This window comes from Eublepharis macularius, chromosome 4, assembly GCF_028583425.1.
Source record: "Eublepharis macularius isolate TG4126 chromosome 4, MPM_Emac_v1.0, whole genome shotgun sequence".
Taxonomy (NCBI): Eukaryota; Metazoa; Chordata; class Lepidosauria; order Squamata; family Eublepharidae; genus Eublepharis; species Eublepharis macularius.
The window spans coordinates 114748486-114765805 of NC_072793.1; the positions used below are offsets into that span (position 1 = coordinate 114748486).

At 39.4% G+C, this 17320-nt stretch overlaps 1 protein-coding gene across 3 annotated transcripts in view; it reads left to right on the forward strand.

Annotated features, from left to right (window-relative positions):
- Positions 1-17320, forward strand: part of CACNA1D (calcium voltage-gated channel subunit alpha1 D) — a 365621-nt gene that overhangs the window by 241436 nt on the left and 106865 nt on the right. For 2 of the 3 annotated variants that reach the window (XM_054975339.1, XM_054975340.1), the window contains exons 28-29: positions 3020-3130; positions 7818-7901. In XM_054975339.1, coding sequence (XP_054831314.1) covers positions 3020-3130; positions 7818-7901 — 195 coding nt within the window. Of the gene's footprint in view, positions 1-3019; positions 3131-7817; positions 7902-8217; positions 8312-17320 lie in introns of all 3 variants that reach the window. The other variant, XM_054975338.1, reaches the window with a different exon arrangement.

Sequence of the window (17320 nt, forward strand, 5' to 3'; positions counted from 1 at the left end):
GCTTCCTCTATCTAAAACAAATATATATTCTCCATTATTCTAAGCAGTACATCCTTAACTATTTTTAACATTATATGCCCAAACTGTAAGCCTTTGTTTCCATCTTAGATACACAATTTATCCCAATTTTTCAATTTCAGGTATTTCTATATATCATAAACCATATAGATCATACATTCGTTTATATCAAACAATTTGACTTATTCTCTATATATATTACTCATTCTATCTTTTTATAATAGTTCTATATATCTCTCCTCACGTAGTCAATCAATTTGACCCATCTATATCTTCAGACATTCAGTTTGGTACAAAACTTGTCAGAAAAAAAAGAAAATATTGTTAGTTAATCGCTCCTTATATTTAGTCCTTATAATTAATTATTTTCTCTATGTTCTGTTTGTTAACCTATATATATCTATATATATGTCAATCTATTAATCTGACTGCTTATTAATTCACATTTATCTCTTCTCCCCCCGGTAAAGTCTCCCCCCTCTACTTCAATACTTCAGTAGTTCTCAAACTGCCACAGTTTTCCTCCCACCTCCCATTTCTTCTCCAGGTATTGTTTCAGCTTCTCCCAGTCTGTGTTGAACTGCCCTGAGTCCAGATCTCTCAATTTTCTTGTCATCTTGTCCATTTCAGCCATATACAGCAATTTGTAAGTCCAATCTTCAATAGTTGGCACTTCTTGTACTTTCCATTTTTGCGCATACAAAAGTCTAGCTGCTGCTGTCATATAAAATATCAACGTCCTGTGTTGGGCTGGAATTCCCTCCATTCCCAAGTTCAGTAGCAGGAGTTCTGGGTTCTTATTAATTTGAAATTGTAAAATTTCACTCATTTCTCTTATTATTTCACCCCAGTACTGCCTGGCTACCTCACACGACCACCACATATGATAGAGGGAGCCCTCATGCTTCTTACATTTCCAGCATTTATTAGAAGTATTCAAATTCCCTAGCGCAATCTTCTTTGGTGTCATGTACCAACGATAGATCATTTTATAAATGTTCTCTTTGATATTAATACATGTCGTTGTCTTCATTGTAGTTTTCCACAAGTATTCCCATGCCTCCATTGTTATTTCTTTATTAAAGTTTATAGCCCATTTCACCATTTGTGTTTTAACTATCTCATCCTCGGTATACCACTTCAACAGTACTTGGTATACCTTGGATATTCTTTTCTTATCTTCTTTAAGAAGGGTCTGCTCTAGTTCCGAATTCTCTATTCGTATACCTCCCTTTACAGAGTCCGAATTATATAAATCTCTGATCTGTCTATACTGGAACCAATCGTAGTTAGGTGATAGTTCCTCTTGTGTCTTTATTCTAAGTTTGGATGCTTCAGTTTTAGTTATTTCTTTATACGTTAAACATTGTTGTTCATTATCAACAGCTCTCGGGTCTATCACCTCATATGGAACCACCCACAAAGGGGTTCCTTCTTGTAGATAAATTCTGTACTTCTTCCAGATTATGTATAAACTTCTCCGAACAAAGTGATGCAGGAACATCGAGTTGACCTTTACTTTGTCATGCCATAAATATGCGTGCCATCCAAATATTTTTTTATATCCCTCTAGGGCTAATAGTTTCTTGTTCTTTAATGTCATCCATTCTTTCAACCAAACTAGGCAGATTGCATCATGATAAAGTCTCAGATTGGGCAGTTGCATTCCGCCTCTTTCCTTTGCATCTTGTAAAACTTTCACTTTCACTCGAGGCTTCTTGCCTGCCCAAACAAAATCTGATATTTTCCTCTGCCATTTTTCAAATTGTTTGGAGTCTCTGATGATTGGTATTGTCTGTAGCAAAAACATTACTCTTGGTAACACATTCATCTTAACTGCTGCAATCCTGCCCAACCATGACAAATTCAATCTATTCCATTTAATCAAGTCTCTCTCTATCTGAGTCCATAGTTTTTCATAATTGTTTTTGAATAGATCTATGTTCTTTGCAGTTAATTCGACTCCCAAATATTTCACTTTACTTGTTACTTCACAATCCGTTGTTTCCATTAACAATTGTTGTTTCTGCTTAGTCATATTTTTGCATAATATCTTTGACTTCTTTTTGTTAATGAAGAAACCTGCCAAGTCTCCAAACTCCTTGATCTTATCTATCACTCTTGGCATGTTCTCCAATGGGTCCTCTACAATTAACATTATGTCATCCGCAAATGCTCTGACCTTGTATGAATAGTCCTTTATTTTTATTCCACGAATTTCATCATCTTGACGTATTTGTATCATCAGAATCTCCAATACTAAAATGAACAACTCTGAGGCAAAAACATTCTTATAGCGCTGGTGTGTAACTAATTTAATGTGGAATTATGCCTTTCTTACCCATGGGTAAGAGATTAGAGCACTCCCTTTCTTCCCCAGAGTGAACTGCCTTTACCAGCTTAACCATGCATCACTACTCACTGTGATTAAAGCTAAGCATATGGACCTTGGATTTGATTAATGCTCAAAACAGTGTCCCAACTTGAAAGTAATACTGCAGTATTGCCCCTTAATCAAGAGGTTTTCATTTTAGCTTGTTCTGCTTAAGTTATACTGAATAAAACAGGAACATTGTAAGACATTTTCTCTCATTGCTAATGAACTCAAGGCGGTCTGGAGTGCTGGGCAAAAGTCAGGATGGAACCCCAGAATCAAGCAAGGAATGGTTCTCTTCCCATGAGAAGTGGGTTGGAAGCCACCACTGACACTAGAATCCAGTTGCTTGAGAAAGGGAGGTCCAAGTGGTAACAGGAGGCTGCTCTTCTTTTTCTCCTTCCTTTGAAGGGGCTGGGCTGCGAGCAGTTTAGACCCTCCAAGTGCAGGTCTTGGAGCACCTGCCCCTGTTGTCTTTTAGCTGACTTTCTCTGGATGAATCCTTTCTGGAGAATCTACAGTTTCCAAGGTTCACCCTGTAATGCCAGTTCACAACAATGGTATTAGGCTGTGTGTTTTGGCCCCCCACAAATTGTTTTTAATACTTTGCTCCTGTTTCATTTACAGCACTATGGGCAGTCAAAACTTTTTAATGATGCAATGGATGTTCTGAATATGGTTTTTACTGCAGTGTTTACTATTGAAATGGTTCTAAAACTCATTGCTTTTAAACCCAAGGTAAGTGATTCTGCATGATATAGTTAGCCTTTGGATCAATTCTTTAAAAACTGTACATATTTCCAGTGAGCTACGTGAGTGTCAAATAAGTGTCTGCATGCTTTTCGTGGTAATGTATCAGAGACATCTTGGTAGAAATGTAAAATCTGATAACACTACATAAGCATCTACAGGAAATGTGATAAAGAAACATTTTAAAAATTACTGCTGAGTAGTGGAAGAGGCCAGGAACATATATTAAGGTCATAAACCATCTCTTTCTAAATGACTCTGATGCTAAAACTTTTGTTCTTTAGTATTTGATTACCAGTTCTAAATCGTTCTTTCGAAGATTCATTTTGAAATTTATGACACAATTCTAAGACTAGTTGTGCACAAATGAATAGGAAGAAGGATCAGAAGGAATATCTACCTACTGTGGTAGCCTATGCTGTTTTCCCATAGGTGCAAGAACTTCTGCCTTTGGACCCCTTTAATGGTTTCCCCCTCCTTCATTGGATCCACCCCTTTATGTATTAATTACAATTTTAAAGGAGCAGGCTGGCACTAGCAATTGTTAACATAAATATGAATATTAAAACAATCTTTGTGTTTTTAAAACTCCCAATTTTAAGTTAAACTTGGAACTTGAATATAAGTAAATTAATTGTGTCATTTTAATATGTGATCTGATTTCAGCCTTTGTCATATGTATGGCCTTGTAGTTTTACTGTCCTTTGGAACCAACGGTCTTTAAACTACCTTTCTACTCATAGCAGTAATCTGCTACGCTGGCACTACTTTCGTAGTAGAACAGAACATTCTGCTATTTGTTCAAAGGTCACCCTGTCCCATAGTGCAATCCTAAGCAGTTACAACCTGCTAAAGCAGCAATCCTCAACCTTTTTGGCACCGGGGACTGGTTTCATGGAAGACAATTTTTCCACGGATGGCAGGGGGGCGGGGATCATTTCAGGATGGTATAATTGTGCACTTTATTTCTATTATTCCATTGTATAATGAAATAATTATACAACTCACCACAATGAAGAATCAGTGGGAGCCCTGAGCTTGTTTTCCTCAACTAGACAGTCCCATCTGGAGATGATAGGAGACAGTGATACCCGAAGTGTGTTGCTTATGTCCAGTCTACTCCGTGATCTCGTTTTGGTTGTTGTCAGCCGCAGCACACAGAGCCATCCAGCAGCTGCACCGCCACGAGGTCTATATTTTTTAGCACAACTGTGCGGGCAAGAGGCCAGTGGCACTTCTCCACTCTCCAGCAGCGGCCATGCCACCAGAGGAGAGGAAGAGGCAGGCAGAGGCAGACTGGGACATATGGCAGGCGATGCTCAGGGTCACCTCTGGTGGTGACCAGAGGAAGCAGAGGCAGACTGGGGCAGATGGCACTTAGGTCAGCTGGCTGCCTGGCGGGCCCAGCAGTAACCCAGCACACAAAGGCATGAGGGCAGGGCAACAGCAGCAGCTCTAGCAAGTGCAGCCACACTGACCACAGCATGAGGCAGCAACTGCACGTGTGCCAGCTGGGAGCGGGAGAGGAGACCCAGAGACATGATGGGAGTCAGCTGGCCAGGTGAGGTGATATTTCTAATGACAAGTGCAGGGCCGGCCAGGCGAGGTGTGGCCTTCCCTCCCAAGACAGCGACTGCCTACCTCACTTGCTCCCTGGAGTCAGCTCTGCGCTTGCTTGCCACCCACCTGTGCGGCCCAGTCTCTACCAGGCCATGGACTGGTACCAGTCCGCGGCCTAGGGGTTGGGGAACCCTGTTCTAAAGTCATTGAAATCAATGTGCTTAGAAGGGTAACTGCTTAGGATTGCACTTTCTTTCTGTGAAAGGCTGGTACTAAAAAGGTGATAAGAAAAGAAAACCTTTTCAGATTTTGTGTGATGCCCATGTGAATCTCTGGAACACACAAGCAATTCTGATACCCCATTTCCACATAAGGGGTTTCCATTTGCAGATCATGGCAGTGAATGGTCAGATTTCTGAGTGTTGAGAAATTTCATAATGTGTAAAATTAGTCTTTTAAAAGTATGTGCATCTTTTAAAATTACATGCACATTTGTAAAAAAAAAAAGTTTGGATAACAATTGCACAGAAGACTTGCTTACAATCAATAGTTTATGAACAAGGAGTTGGATCCTACCAGCTTCTCTACTAGCAAAAGAAATAAGAGGGTACCCTTCCCTGCCTCCCCTGCAAAGGCTATGCCAAGGGTTATTGCTATTATTCACTTCATTTATAGCCTGTCTTTCTCACCGAGACTGAAGGCAGGTTACAAAATATGAAAAGCAGTTCACAGAGCGATCCTAAAGAGGACTACCTGGAATCCTACTCAGTGGATGTTACTTCCAGGAAAGTTTTCTTAGGATTGCAGGGCCAGTCTGAGTACAAGGGCTTCCAATAAACAATGCGGTTGGATTAACATTACAGAACTGGAAAACAATGCAAAAAAAGACTGCTTAGGGCAAGAAAAGCTTTCTGAGGCATGACATACCACAATGAAAGAAGGGGCTTACAAACTTGAGGACATTTGCAATAGAGCAAGAGAGGAGATGCATTCAATAAAAAATGAAATATGCTGCAATACTGTCCCTCGTAGAATCTACTGCTGAACTGTTCGATTATATTACATTTCTAATTCCTTTACAAAAAAGCCCTCTTGAACATTTCTGTTTTACGCATTCTGTGAAATTATAGAAGACCCATATGGACAAAGGCAGCACAGAACAGGAGCTGCTGTTGGGGTGGGATTGGGTGATACTGAGCAAAAAAAACTGGTAGGAGCCAACTCAAGGATTTTTTTCTGTGAAAACCGTTGTTTATATAATAGTAGATTATGCCACCATCTGCTTTACAAACATAACATACAGTAGAATTGTATCAGAATAACTGCAGAATTATTTTCCCTTGCCATTTTATGTCAGATTTGTGTGCCAAAAAAGAAAAGAATGCTCGTAAGTTGATCTTGGGTTGTTGCAGTGATGAAGCCTGTGGGGCGTGCATTGCAGGTTTACTTGCTGTGACTTGTCCATATATTGCATTCTCCCTTTCCCAGAATCATCTTTATTTCCTCTTACTGAGTGTTTTTATTTATATTTGCTTGCTTTGGCTTTACACATTACTGGAAACAATATTTGTACATACTGATAGAAAAGGCTTGCCTTAAAGGTTCCATATGTGATTCTTTCAATATTTTACACTCTGTTTATATCCCATAAGACCTACTTTTGTACAAGTGCAAAGGTACTGTCACCCCTTCCTGACAGAAAGTGAGGCAAGTGAATGGTGTGTATTGAATTCACACTGATTGGGAGAATCGCTGCTGGTTGGGCAACAACAAATTAAAAAATATTTAATCATTTTTGTTATCCTCATTAATTTTGATTTGCTAATGAATGTTCCCTGACTTTAGTGACCCAGACAAGCCCAATATCATCAGATCCTGGAAACTGACCAAGCTGCCTTGGCTTTCCTCCTTTTCTGATCCTTACTTCAGGCTAGTGCCTCTACAATCAATACAGCTTCAAAGGGGATTTGGGAAGAGTCTGAGCCAGAGGATCAAGCATAATATGGATATTCTTTTCATGCTGTTAATATAATTTAATGTAATATAATTTACATAAATGGGCTATATCTGAGGCTGTGGCTCAGGCATCTGTTTTAATTTCTTTTATGAGCCTTGAAGACAATCACTAACAAGTATGATAACCAGGAGAGTTCTTTATTGACAGGTGTCTGATGCTTCATCAAGCTCATACTATAGATCATTTAAATGAGCTTAATGCTCTCCAGATTGTACCTACACTGCTCATGTGTTAAACTAGGTATGTCCTAGTGGCTGTTCCCACATCACACTAAACAAGAAATGGACCAAAAGTATCTTCAAGAAATATCAATTAATTCAGAGATTTACACTTAAGGAATTTTTTCTTGAATCTTCAAAGTGTTATAATTTGAGTATTTCCACAGCTCATGTCCATAGGAAGGCTCAGATTTCACACATAAAATAATTCTTTCCTAAATGATAATACAACTCAAGGTATTAAGGTATTCTCACAGATCTGTGAGAAGCACCCTGCAGCTGTTTTATCTTAGACATGCCAAGGATCTATTTAGTTTTCTCATGGCTTTGGGTATCACTCGTACCATCCTAACTTGCAGTGTTGGTCCACAACTTCCCCACTTTCTTACTTGATTCCTTTATACCCTGCCTTTCTGTCCAATGGGTACCAAAAATGCCTTACAACATTCTCTTGTCCTCCATTTTATCTTCTCAACAACCCTGTGAGGTAGGTTAGACTGTGTGTGTGACTTGCCCAAGATCACCCAGCAAGCTTCCATGGAAGAGTGGGGATTCAAACCTACGTATCCCAGATCCTAGTCCAACCCTCTATCCACTACACTACTTTCGCTGTCAGTATGGAGGCAATCCCTAGCCAAACCTCCTCAGACTGTCACTGACTAGTACTCTTCTCAGGATCCTGTTGGCACATGGTGGTAAACTCATATCGCATGTGAGCCTTTCCTTCAGTAGACAATATTGTTTGGTTGTTTTCTCATTACATCACTGATTTTTTGTTTTGAAGTAATTTCTGTTTATGAAAGAACTAAACAGAAGTATGCAAATGCTTTGACATTTCATGTGTAATCACAAACGTTTGCACCCTGCCTGCTCTGTTCAGGGCTATTTTAGTGATGCCTGGAATTCGTTTGACTCCCTCGTCGTTCTTGGCAGCATAGTAGACATCGTTCTCAGTGAAGCTGATGTAAGTATACCCCAGCCAAACTCCCTTAGTCCTACTTCTCTTTCTCTGTTTCCCTACTTATTTCTGTTATCTGGACAAGTCACAGAATGTGATTCATTTCTAAACTCTATACAGGTCAGTCATAGTTTGGTTACTTTGCTTTGGGAACACAGGTGGTCACATTTTGTCTTCTACTTCCTCAGACTTGAGGAGGAGAGATGCAATACTGGTGCGTTGCAGAAGCTTAGATTGTGTTTCTGTGTTATAACACTGTCCCTTTTCTTCTCTTTCTTTTTTTGTTTCTGTTTCTCGTGCTACTGAATGCTTGTCCTAACAGCACTATTTCACTGATGCATGGAACACTTTTGATGCCTTAATTGTTGTTGGTAGCGTCGTTGATATTGCTATAACAGAAGTTAATGTAAGTAACTGTTCACCCCACTACAAAGTAATCCCTGCCATCTAGCACCAGAGTAGAATAGTAAAATAGAATTCATGAATCATAAATCCCTGTCCACCTGTTTTGGAGAAATGATTGTTTTATTCTGTACTGAAGCTGTGATTGTATCATCCACATGAGAACAAATCAACAAATGGATACACAAAATCTAAAACAGAATTAAATCCAATATGGCTATCCTGTTATAAAGCTGTCTAAAGCAAATTCAGGCACCACATACAGATGTCCTGTTCGTTCCGGCTTGCAGAACTTTTGACCCATCAAATCAAATGCAGGCAACCAAATGCAGCAAACCAATCATATATGACAGCTTCCTTTTTTGCTATCTGCCTGAGATGAGGGGAAAAATTGAGAGAGGGCTTAACAAGCACCTGCTAGAGCAAAAAAGAGATGATTGATGGGCTGCAATCAGTTTGATGGGTCAGAAGTTGTACAAGACTGGTTTAGTTGCATCTCTGTAACTTCTGAAAAGCTGACTATATTGGCCGTATCTTTGGAGCACATTCTCAGTTTTCAAAATCCCTGAACCTGTATATATCTTCTGTTCTAGAGATGTTGTCCAGCTTTTAGGGCAGTCATTTCCTCCCTTGTGTCCTTCCTCCTTCCCTGTCAGAACAAAACAGCATCCAGTTCTCAGTAAGGGAACGTGTTGTCTTTATTTCTGTGGTGCTGGAGATCTCCAGAACAGAGTAGAGAGAACTTCCACATAAGCGTTTGCTTCATTAGCTAGTCGCCTCCACAAGTAAACTCCCTTTTTTCTTTCTTGAAAGTAATGCCCAGAGAGTTACTGAAGTCCTATATGCTAAGATATTTCAAATCAAATATCACAGTTTATGTATAATGTTACAAAGTATGCATTTTAATGTATCCAAGGATGGTTGCTGTAGTTTTTATTTCATGGTGTTATGCCATCCAATATTTGGCATAAGAAGGACTGAACTGGATCCTGGTCATCAGATGAGCCAAAAATAAGAACTCGAACCTCTTGGTGGTGAATCACATTTCATGTATTTCAATTAAATGATAACTCTAAAATTTTATTTTCATATCTTGGTGCATTGAACACATCATGACTGACATACCCAACTTATTTCTGTATAAACCCAATTTTCTGGCTCTTTGGAGTATATTGCGTGCAAGGAAAAGAGTTATATGTTCATTTGTGATAACTTTTCATACAAGAATTGGAAAATTTATCTTGTCTATCCAAGAAAAGAGGCCATGGCATCTTCCATTCATCCTGTGAAGTTATTGGCACAAATGAAATGAATAGCTCTTGCATCCTAGCTGCATGGGATCTGTGAGTTTCTGAAACAATTCTCTCTAATTCATCCAGAATTACTTCAGCTATGAATCCTTATCCTGCTTCATAATATGCAGTTTAAAATTACAGATAAAATCAAGGGCTTCCTTCTACCATTTCAAAAAAGGGAGAAAATGTTTTGCCTATTATTTTTCAAGCAGAATATTTTTGCATTTACATTGATTTTTCTTAGGGTATGCCATTCTGTATAAAAATTTCCCATGTGCCTTTCATGCCAAAATAACCTATTTGCATGAGACCAGCTACAACTGCTAGCTATTTATTGTATCCTGCCTATCCAGCCTAACAGCCTAATTAATCCAGATTAGCCTGAGCTCATTACATCTTGGGAGCTAAGCAAGGTTGGCCACCATCAGTATTTTAATGGCAGACCACCAAGAAAGACTGGGGTGCTACATGGAGAAAGCAGTGGTAAAGAATCACTGCTGTTCCCTTGCCATGAGCTGGTTGTAACCCAATAACCTCTTCTTCTGTCTGTCCTATGTAGGTCTCATAATGGCTTACAATTTTGTAAAAAAAAATCAATAACAATAAATTGAAGGTGACTGTATGGTAACACGTTTAATATTTTTCTTTTAAAAAGAGAGACCAACATGTTATATACATGATAGGATCCGTTTATGTTCCTGGTAAGACTACAGCACAGTGATGACTCACAAGATAGGAGGCTCTGGACTTTCTTCTCATATTTCCCCCTCTCTTTGTGTATTCACATTCAGAAAAGATTTTGCTTCAAGTACAAAACCAGGTGCAGCAAAATGAGAAGATCATTATTTTTGCATGTACATTGAGAGTCACATAAACACTTGTTTACCCAGTAATGCTTTGCTAAAAGTCTCAATAATTAATTCACATTAATGCATAGTGGTGTTTTAAAACCCTTTGTAGAAATGTTTTGTTTGAAAGTTCAGCTGATAGCTTACATTTTTAGTAACTGACACACTTGAATGGAATTTTCACTTTGTTTACTAACGATAACTTCTATAGTAACCTTTTTCAAAATGAGATTCTTTTAAAAATCATTATAATGGTGGAAAGGAGACCTATTATGAAGCACTCTAACTGAAGTTTTGTAAATTAACATTTAATATTTTAAACAATTTCCTTCCTCACACTACATTTTTCATTTTATTCCATAAATGCACTAATTGACACTATTTTCATGCTAAACTTAAGATAAAATATTTACATCAGTTAATAGCGCCAGGGAATTAAAACTTCTTTATCCTGGGATTTCAGCTGGCTAGCCTTAGTATAGATGTTGATTTATACATGTGATGCAGCATCTGGTACCTTGACTCACAGACTTGCTAAATATTGGGAACTGATTCATGCCATGGACGTAACTAATGAATTTTGTTATACCTTAAATTCTACTTGAGACAAAGACTGGTTGGTCATTTTGAACCCTGTATAAGATGGAGTGAGTCTTGTGTTTACTTGCATTCACAAACTGCCTCCCAGTTCCCCTCTCCTGGATATTTTCAGATATTTACAAGTGGGAACCCATAAGGATTTGTGGGGGGGGGGCATCTTATTATCTCCTCCCCAACCATGTCCTCTTTCCCTTCCCTGCCTGCCATAGTCTCGCTGTCATTTCCTGCTCCCTTTTCTCCTTCTCAACCAATATTGTCTGCCCTCCTGTCATTACCTTCCCCCTTCTTTTCCATATAGCCCAGTTGCATGGTGTCAGCAGAGCTGGGCCTACTTGCGTGGCGGGGAACCTGCAATGACTTGAAGGGGGGGGTTACTTCACTTTTCCTTCTATACCCTTCCCCACAGTATTTCCTCTTTCCCTCCTCCTGGCAGTTTCGATGTGCTCTCCTTTCCTTAGTCCTTCTCTCCTTCATACCCACTAAACAACTCACCTTTTTCTGCCCCCCATCTTCATCTATATTTATTAATTTACTTAATTTGTATACTGCTTTTTCCACAATGGGAACCCAAAGCTGCTGACATCATTCTCCTTGCCTCCATATTATCCTCACTACAACCCTGAGAAGAAGGTTAGAGTGAGTGTGTGTAACTGGATCAAAGTGACCCAGTGAGCTTCCACAGCAGAGTGGTGATTCGAATCTGGGTTTCCCACATCCTGCTCTGAAACTCTAACCACTACACTATACTAGCTTGGGGGGGATGCTATTGAACAGTAGCAAGCAACCAGGCCTAGGTAAGTCTTGGAAGTCATGTGGTATCACCTCACCCAGTGGTTGTTTCTGGGCCTGGCCCCAATGAGTCCTCCCTCAAAGGCCAAAACAGCCCTGCCTTTTACTGACAGAAATCAAGTCTGGAATACTGACTAAAATGTTGCCTAGCAACAGCTACTGAGGGCATCTGGTTAAAGCAACAAGCACTCCTTTTATCATTTGAGTTAAAAAAAATCCCGAAGTATTCTTTTTTTAGATTTCATATTTTTCTGCAAACCTGAGGCATTTTTCAGCTGTGCAGGAAGATCTATCTTGTCCGTTCATGGGTCCAGTCTCCAGATTTAAGTATTTTCAGATCTGGGCCGCTTGGGTATTAGTATATAAGATTCTATGCTTTATCCAAGAAGCTCAAGGTAGCATATATAGTCCCCCACTGTCAGAATTGCACTGTCAGGACTCTCATATCTGCTTCATAAGTTGCCTATGATGCTGCGGCGGTCTTAATTATGTCCCTTCAAAAATGTTCCATATAGTTTGCATTATGACTTTAAACTATTTTCTACCACCATTTTCTATCAACTCCATCGTAAATCACCCCCCTCCTAGTGAAATGGGGGAGTAATAGCCCAGGTTGCTCTACTGGTAAGAGCATCGCTGTGCTCCGATGTTTCAAGTGTCTGCTACCATCTTCAAATATTTGCCTCGCTATACAATCCCAATGTGAAAGCACTGCCATCACTGAGGCACATTCTTAGAAATGTGTGTACCACTGGGACCAGATACAACTTCACGTCCAGTTGCAAAACAGCAAGATAGTAGCACTTGGTATATCCATATAATATGAAGAATTTGTGGTATCAAGGAGCTATATATTTAAGGCATGTTAGCTTTTCAGTGTTCTTGTTTTTTATGTTGCATAAGTATGTTGCTGTTGCTCTATTTCACTAATCTGGAAAAGCAAAAAGGAAAATTTCCTCGCACCCCTCTCCAACTTAGAGCAGTCATGAAATTCAGTGATTTTCCTTTTCAAAAACCAACAAGATTTTAAAATTAATACATCTTCACTTTAAGAGAATACTGATGTACAGTTTGACATTTCATGCTTGCTTACGAATTTGGCATTTAGATATCTTCCTTGACTGACATTGCTGTTACGTTCCTTTATTCTAATGGACATTCCAAGTTTTTCATTTTTTACACATATAACCAAATTCTTATAAACATTTTAATAGCATCAACCCCATGGCTGGTGTTGTGCTGTGCCTTAATTTGCAGCTGAAGAGAATTGAGGCTAAAAGGCCAAAGGCAGTTGTAATGGCTTTCCAGAAATTTTGTAAAGAGAAAACAGGCAACTGTTGTGAGAAGGGGAGCCTCAAAAGACCAAGCGCAATATATGGAAATTCCTGTGCTTGTACAAATCCAACGCTGTAGCCACTAAACTGGATCAAATAATAGACCTAATTCTGTTTTTAGGGTTTATCATTCTATTTCTGTCTCATGCTAGAACAGACAGCATATTTTTAGTGTCGTAGTTTGGGCAACTGCTTATTTTATTTTATTTTATTTTATTTAATCTTTCATTAAATAATGCCAAATTCCATGTCTTTTTGTTGTATTTTAATTGTTTTTAATGTTCATTTTATTTTTAGAAATTTTTAAAGGCAAGTGAATATATACGGTATAAGAATTTACAAACCAAAAGGTCTGTTAAAGACCATAACATATTTCTATATTTTGACTCACATTTTGTTTAAATGAAATGTCACCACATCACACGCAAACCCTCTAACAATAGTCATCTAAATTGTTCTGTCTAAAAAATTTTTTTAAAAAAAAACCCTACAGACTTACAGTTCTAAGTCATTTCAGTATTATACTTTGAACATCAAATATATAATAGTAAGAGGACATCTGCTGGGTAGCCCAATGGCTTCTGTGGTGCCACCTCTCTGTAAGTAACAACCAAACCTCACTTCATTTGGGACAAATTATTCAAAGTTTTCTGAAACACAATATGGGGCATAAGTAACCTTGCCATTACAAGAACTGATTCTAATGTTTAATGTGTTACAACTGAGAAACTGTTTGGATGGCTATTGCATGGTATCTCAAGAGCATGTTCACTTTGTGTTTACACTGATTTAAACAAAGCTTTAAAGTCATGGTGGTATGGAAGAGAGACATCAGTTGATTTTTTAAAATAACATTTACTTTCCTTGTTTGAAGGCCTGCTAAAATTTAAGTAAGGCTTAGAGGGTCAGACTCCCATGCTGTCAGATCTAGCTTCTGTTTAAATTATGGCAAGGTGAAGTGGTTCTTAACTAGCAAAAAACTGCAAGACTAGACTTCTTCAAGTTACTATCAGACAAGCAAGGAAACTACTTAAAAGTTTTTAATAGAGAGTATCTTCTGACTTGCTGTTCCCTAGAGGTTTAGCTCCGGTCCCTACCACTCCTTGATTGGCCACAACTAATTAGTGATATATAGGATAAATGCTACCTGATATCCTTCCAGTTCACAACCCATTATTGGATCCAGTCCTAACATTTGTCTCTTTTTCATTTCCAGCAGACTTAGAGTTATATACATAAGGTTGAATCCAAACCTGCTTTTTCACTGTTGTAACAGCATTTACATTACTGGAGAAGAACTTACAAGTATGGCAGGGGTAATTTTTGCCCATTCTTCCCTCCCCTTACAGACTGTTACTTTGCAGCATTCCACTGTGAGGGTTCCCAGGCCAATTGGAAATGAATGGGGGGGGGCAATGAGAGGTGGGAAAGTTCGGTTGATCTCGCTCTGCTTGTGGTACTTTGGATCCAGCCTCAGTGATAAACATGTCTTGAATAAATAGGGTCTGAAGTCATGATTCCTCAAATTAAAAATGTTAATTGCCTTACTGTCTCAGCTGAAAATTTCCATGGCTTTGAAGACCATCTCCAAAATGTTTTCTTCCTCTTTGAGAGTATACTTTCTGTATTTCAGGGTACTTCTGCATTCAGAACACTTTCGATCCTTACAGCTCACATGGACCAGTGATTTTATTTTCAGTTTTATTTAGCCTTTTAGTACTGTTTTTCTGTTGTTCAAAAGCAGTGTCCAAAGCACTGAACAAAAAACAAGGATAAAAAAATGGTTGCTTGCACTAGTCCTTGATTCTTTATTTGTTCCCCCTTACCCATTCTGTGTTGGGGGGCAGAGTGAAGAGCATTACAGGAACACAGCAGGCTGTGTAGTCTAAACAGCATGATTCATGCTTTCAACTAAGGGTTTGGTTGATGCTGCTCAACACCCAGGGCATTCCTTCCTAAACCCACCCTTCTGAACAATGATTGATAGACTGTTCAAGAATCATCCGTCATAGTATGATGTCTCAGGAGACCAGCTCTCCCTTTCTATCATGACGAAACCACCTGATTCCTGCCAAATTAGTTATGGCCTAACCAGTCTACGTATTAGGCCTAGTTATAAACACCAAAACCTTTTGAGGCAGCATGGATCAGACCACAAAAAACAAACAAACCCTAGACCAATCATAGGGATCCCCTGAAATTCCTGCTTGGTCCTGAAGCAACCAGTGAATCCCGTGTGACTCCGAGCTATGGTAGATGGGAAACAGCACAGAGCAAATGCCTATGAAGGGGAGGCAGCAAGCTGCTTGTGTAATTCTCTAATGCCCTGTTCAGGCAGTTAATACTTGAAACAGTCCTAGTCCTGTGCCTCATTTAAAGCTCAGAAGTGGCCAGGATAATGGCATACCCAGATATTCTGGCCAGAAACGTGATTATACAGAACTAATTAGGGCACATAACCCATGAGTATTTAGCAGGAACAGATGTCGCATTTTTAGTGTTCTGCTTAGTCATCAATCTAAGATAATACAAAGTATTTTCACTAATACAGCTGTTCAGTATTAGCTTCCTGCGCATAAGGGAAAGACCTATGATCAGTTTATAGTCTATTTCTACAGAAATTGATGTCAGTAAGTTAAGTTTTGTCATTCCTGATATGAGATAATGATGAACTACAAATATATTAAGTTAAACAGGATGATGAGCATGACTCAGTGTGACTTAGGGCCATGTGGCCCAACATCCTGTATTACATAGTATCAAACCAGTTGCCCCAGAGGTCTGATATCCAGAGAATAGAGAAAAGGCCTACCCCTGTCGTGTCTCCTGTGCTGATATTGAGAGGTTTACTACCTCTGAATGTGGAGGTACCCTTTAGTCAATATAGCTAGTAACCACTGATGGAGCTTTCCTCCATGAATTTGTCTAATAGCCTTTTAAAGCAATCTGAGCTAGTGGCCATCAATGATGGTGAATCCCACCATTTAATCACACTGAAGTTGTTGGGTTTTTTAAAATCATCTGGAAAGATCCTTTCTGGCACACTTAAAAGATTAACTTTGCCCACATTTAAGCATTTAGGTAGGACATGCTGGAGTATAATATGTGTATCATATTATTATTACTGTTATTATTATTTATTACATTTCTAACCCGCCCTTCCTGCAAGCGGGCTCAGGGCGAGGTACAACATTTATAAAAATACAATACAATATAAAACAACAGTTCATATAAGAAAAATCAACAAACAGATATTAACTGTCCCAAGATGGGGTCGATTCCAGGTTCCTGCCCACCAACATACAGGAGGAGGGAAGCAGACAGATAACATACTGCAATCCATATGTGGGTAAGCTAATGAATGGGCATAGCCCCATGCTGTACCCATACATTGGGCAACCAGCCAGTGGATGCTGTATAACCTCACACTTAGTGGGAGACGGTGGGATGCACAGTAAGGATCTTATGCTGGCCTCAACCATATGCCTGGCGGAACATCTCCGTCTTACAGGCCCGCCAAAATGTTAAAAGATCCTGACAGGCCCGGGTGTCCTCAGACAGAGACTTCCACCAGGTTGGGGCTAGGGCTGAAAAGGCCCTGGCCCTGGTTGAGGCCAACTGAGCTTCCCTGGGGCCAGATGTTTTCCAGCTGATTGGAGAGTTCTACGGGGTACATACGGGGAGAGGTGGTCCCTCAGGTATGCTGGTCCCAGTCTATTGAGGGCTTTATAGGTCAAAACCAGCAAGCTGATATGCTCATTATGGAAGAAGAATGCTCCTGTGCAGCTGCATGTAGGCAGACATTTTGATATATTAATGCAGTCCACTGGGTACAAATGCCTGCACAGGGTAGAATCCTCATGAGAGTCCCCATCTCTCTTTGCATGCTCAGTTGAGGAATATAAATGTAAAGTTCTAAGCTCACTTTCCTTGGCTAAGTAGTCTGGATGGGAATACAAGAGGCACACATAAGCCTCTCGTTTACAGCCTAATTTCAGGCCTGTTTGTATATGTTGCAGTGTGAGAGGAAAAACCAGGGATCACTTATGGCCTGTGGAACTCCCCACAGGTGACCACTCGGTACCCAGTGGACTGTGCTAAACCTGTCAGAGTGTGTGTTTAACGTATTTGTTTATAATAAGCATTTATTTTGTAGA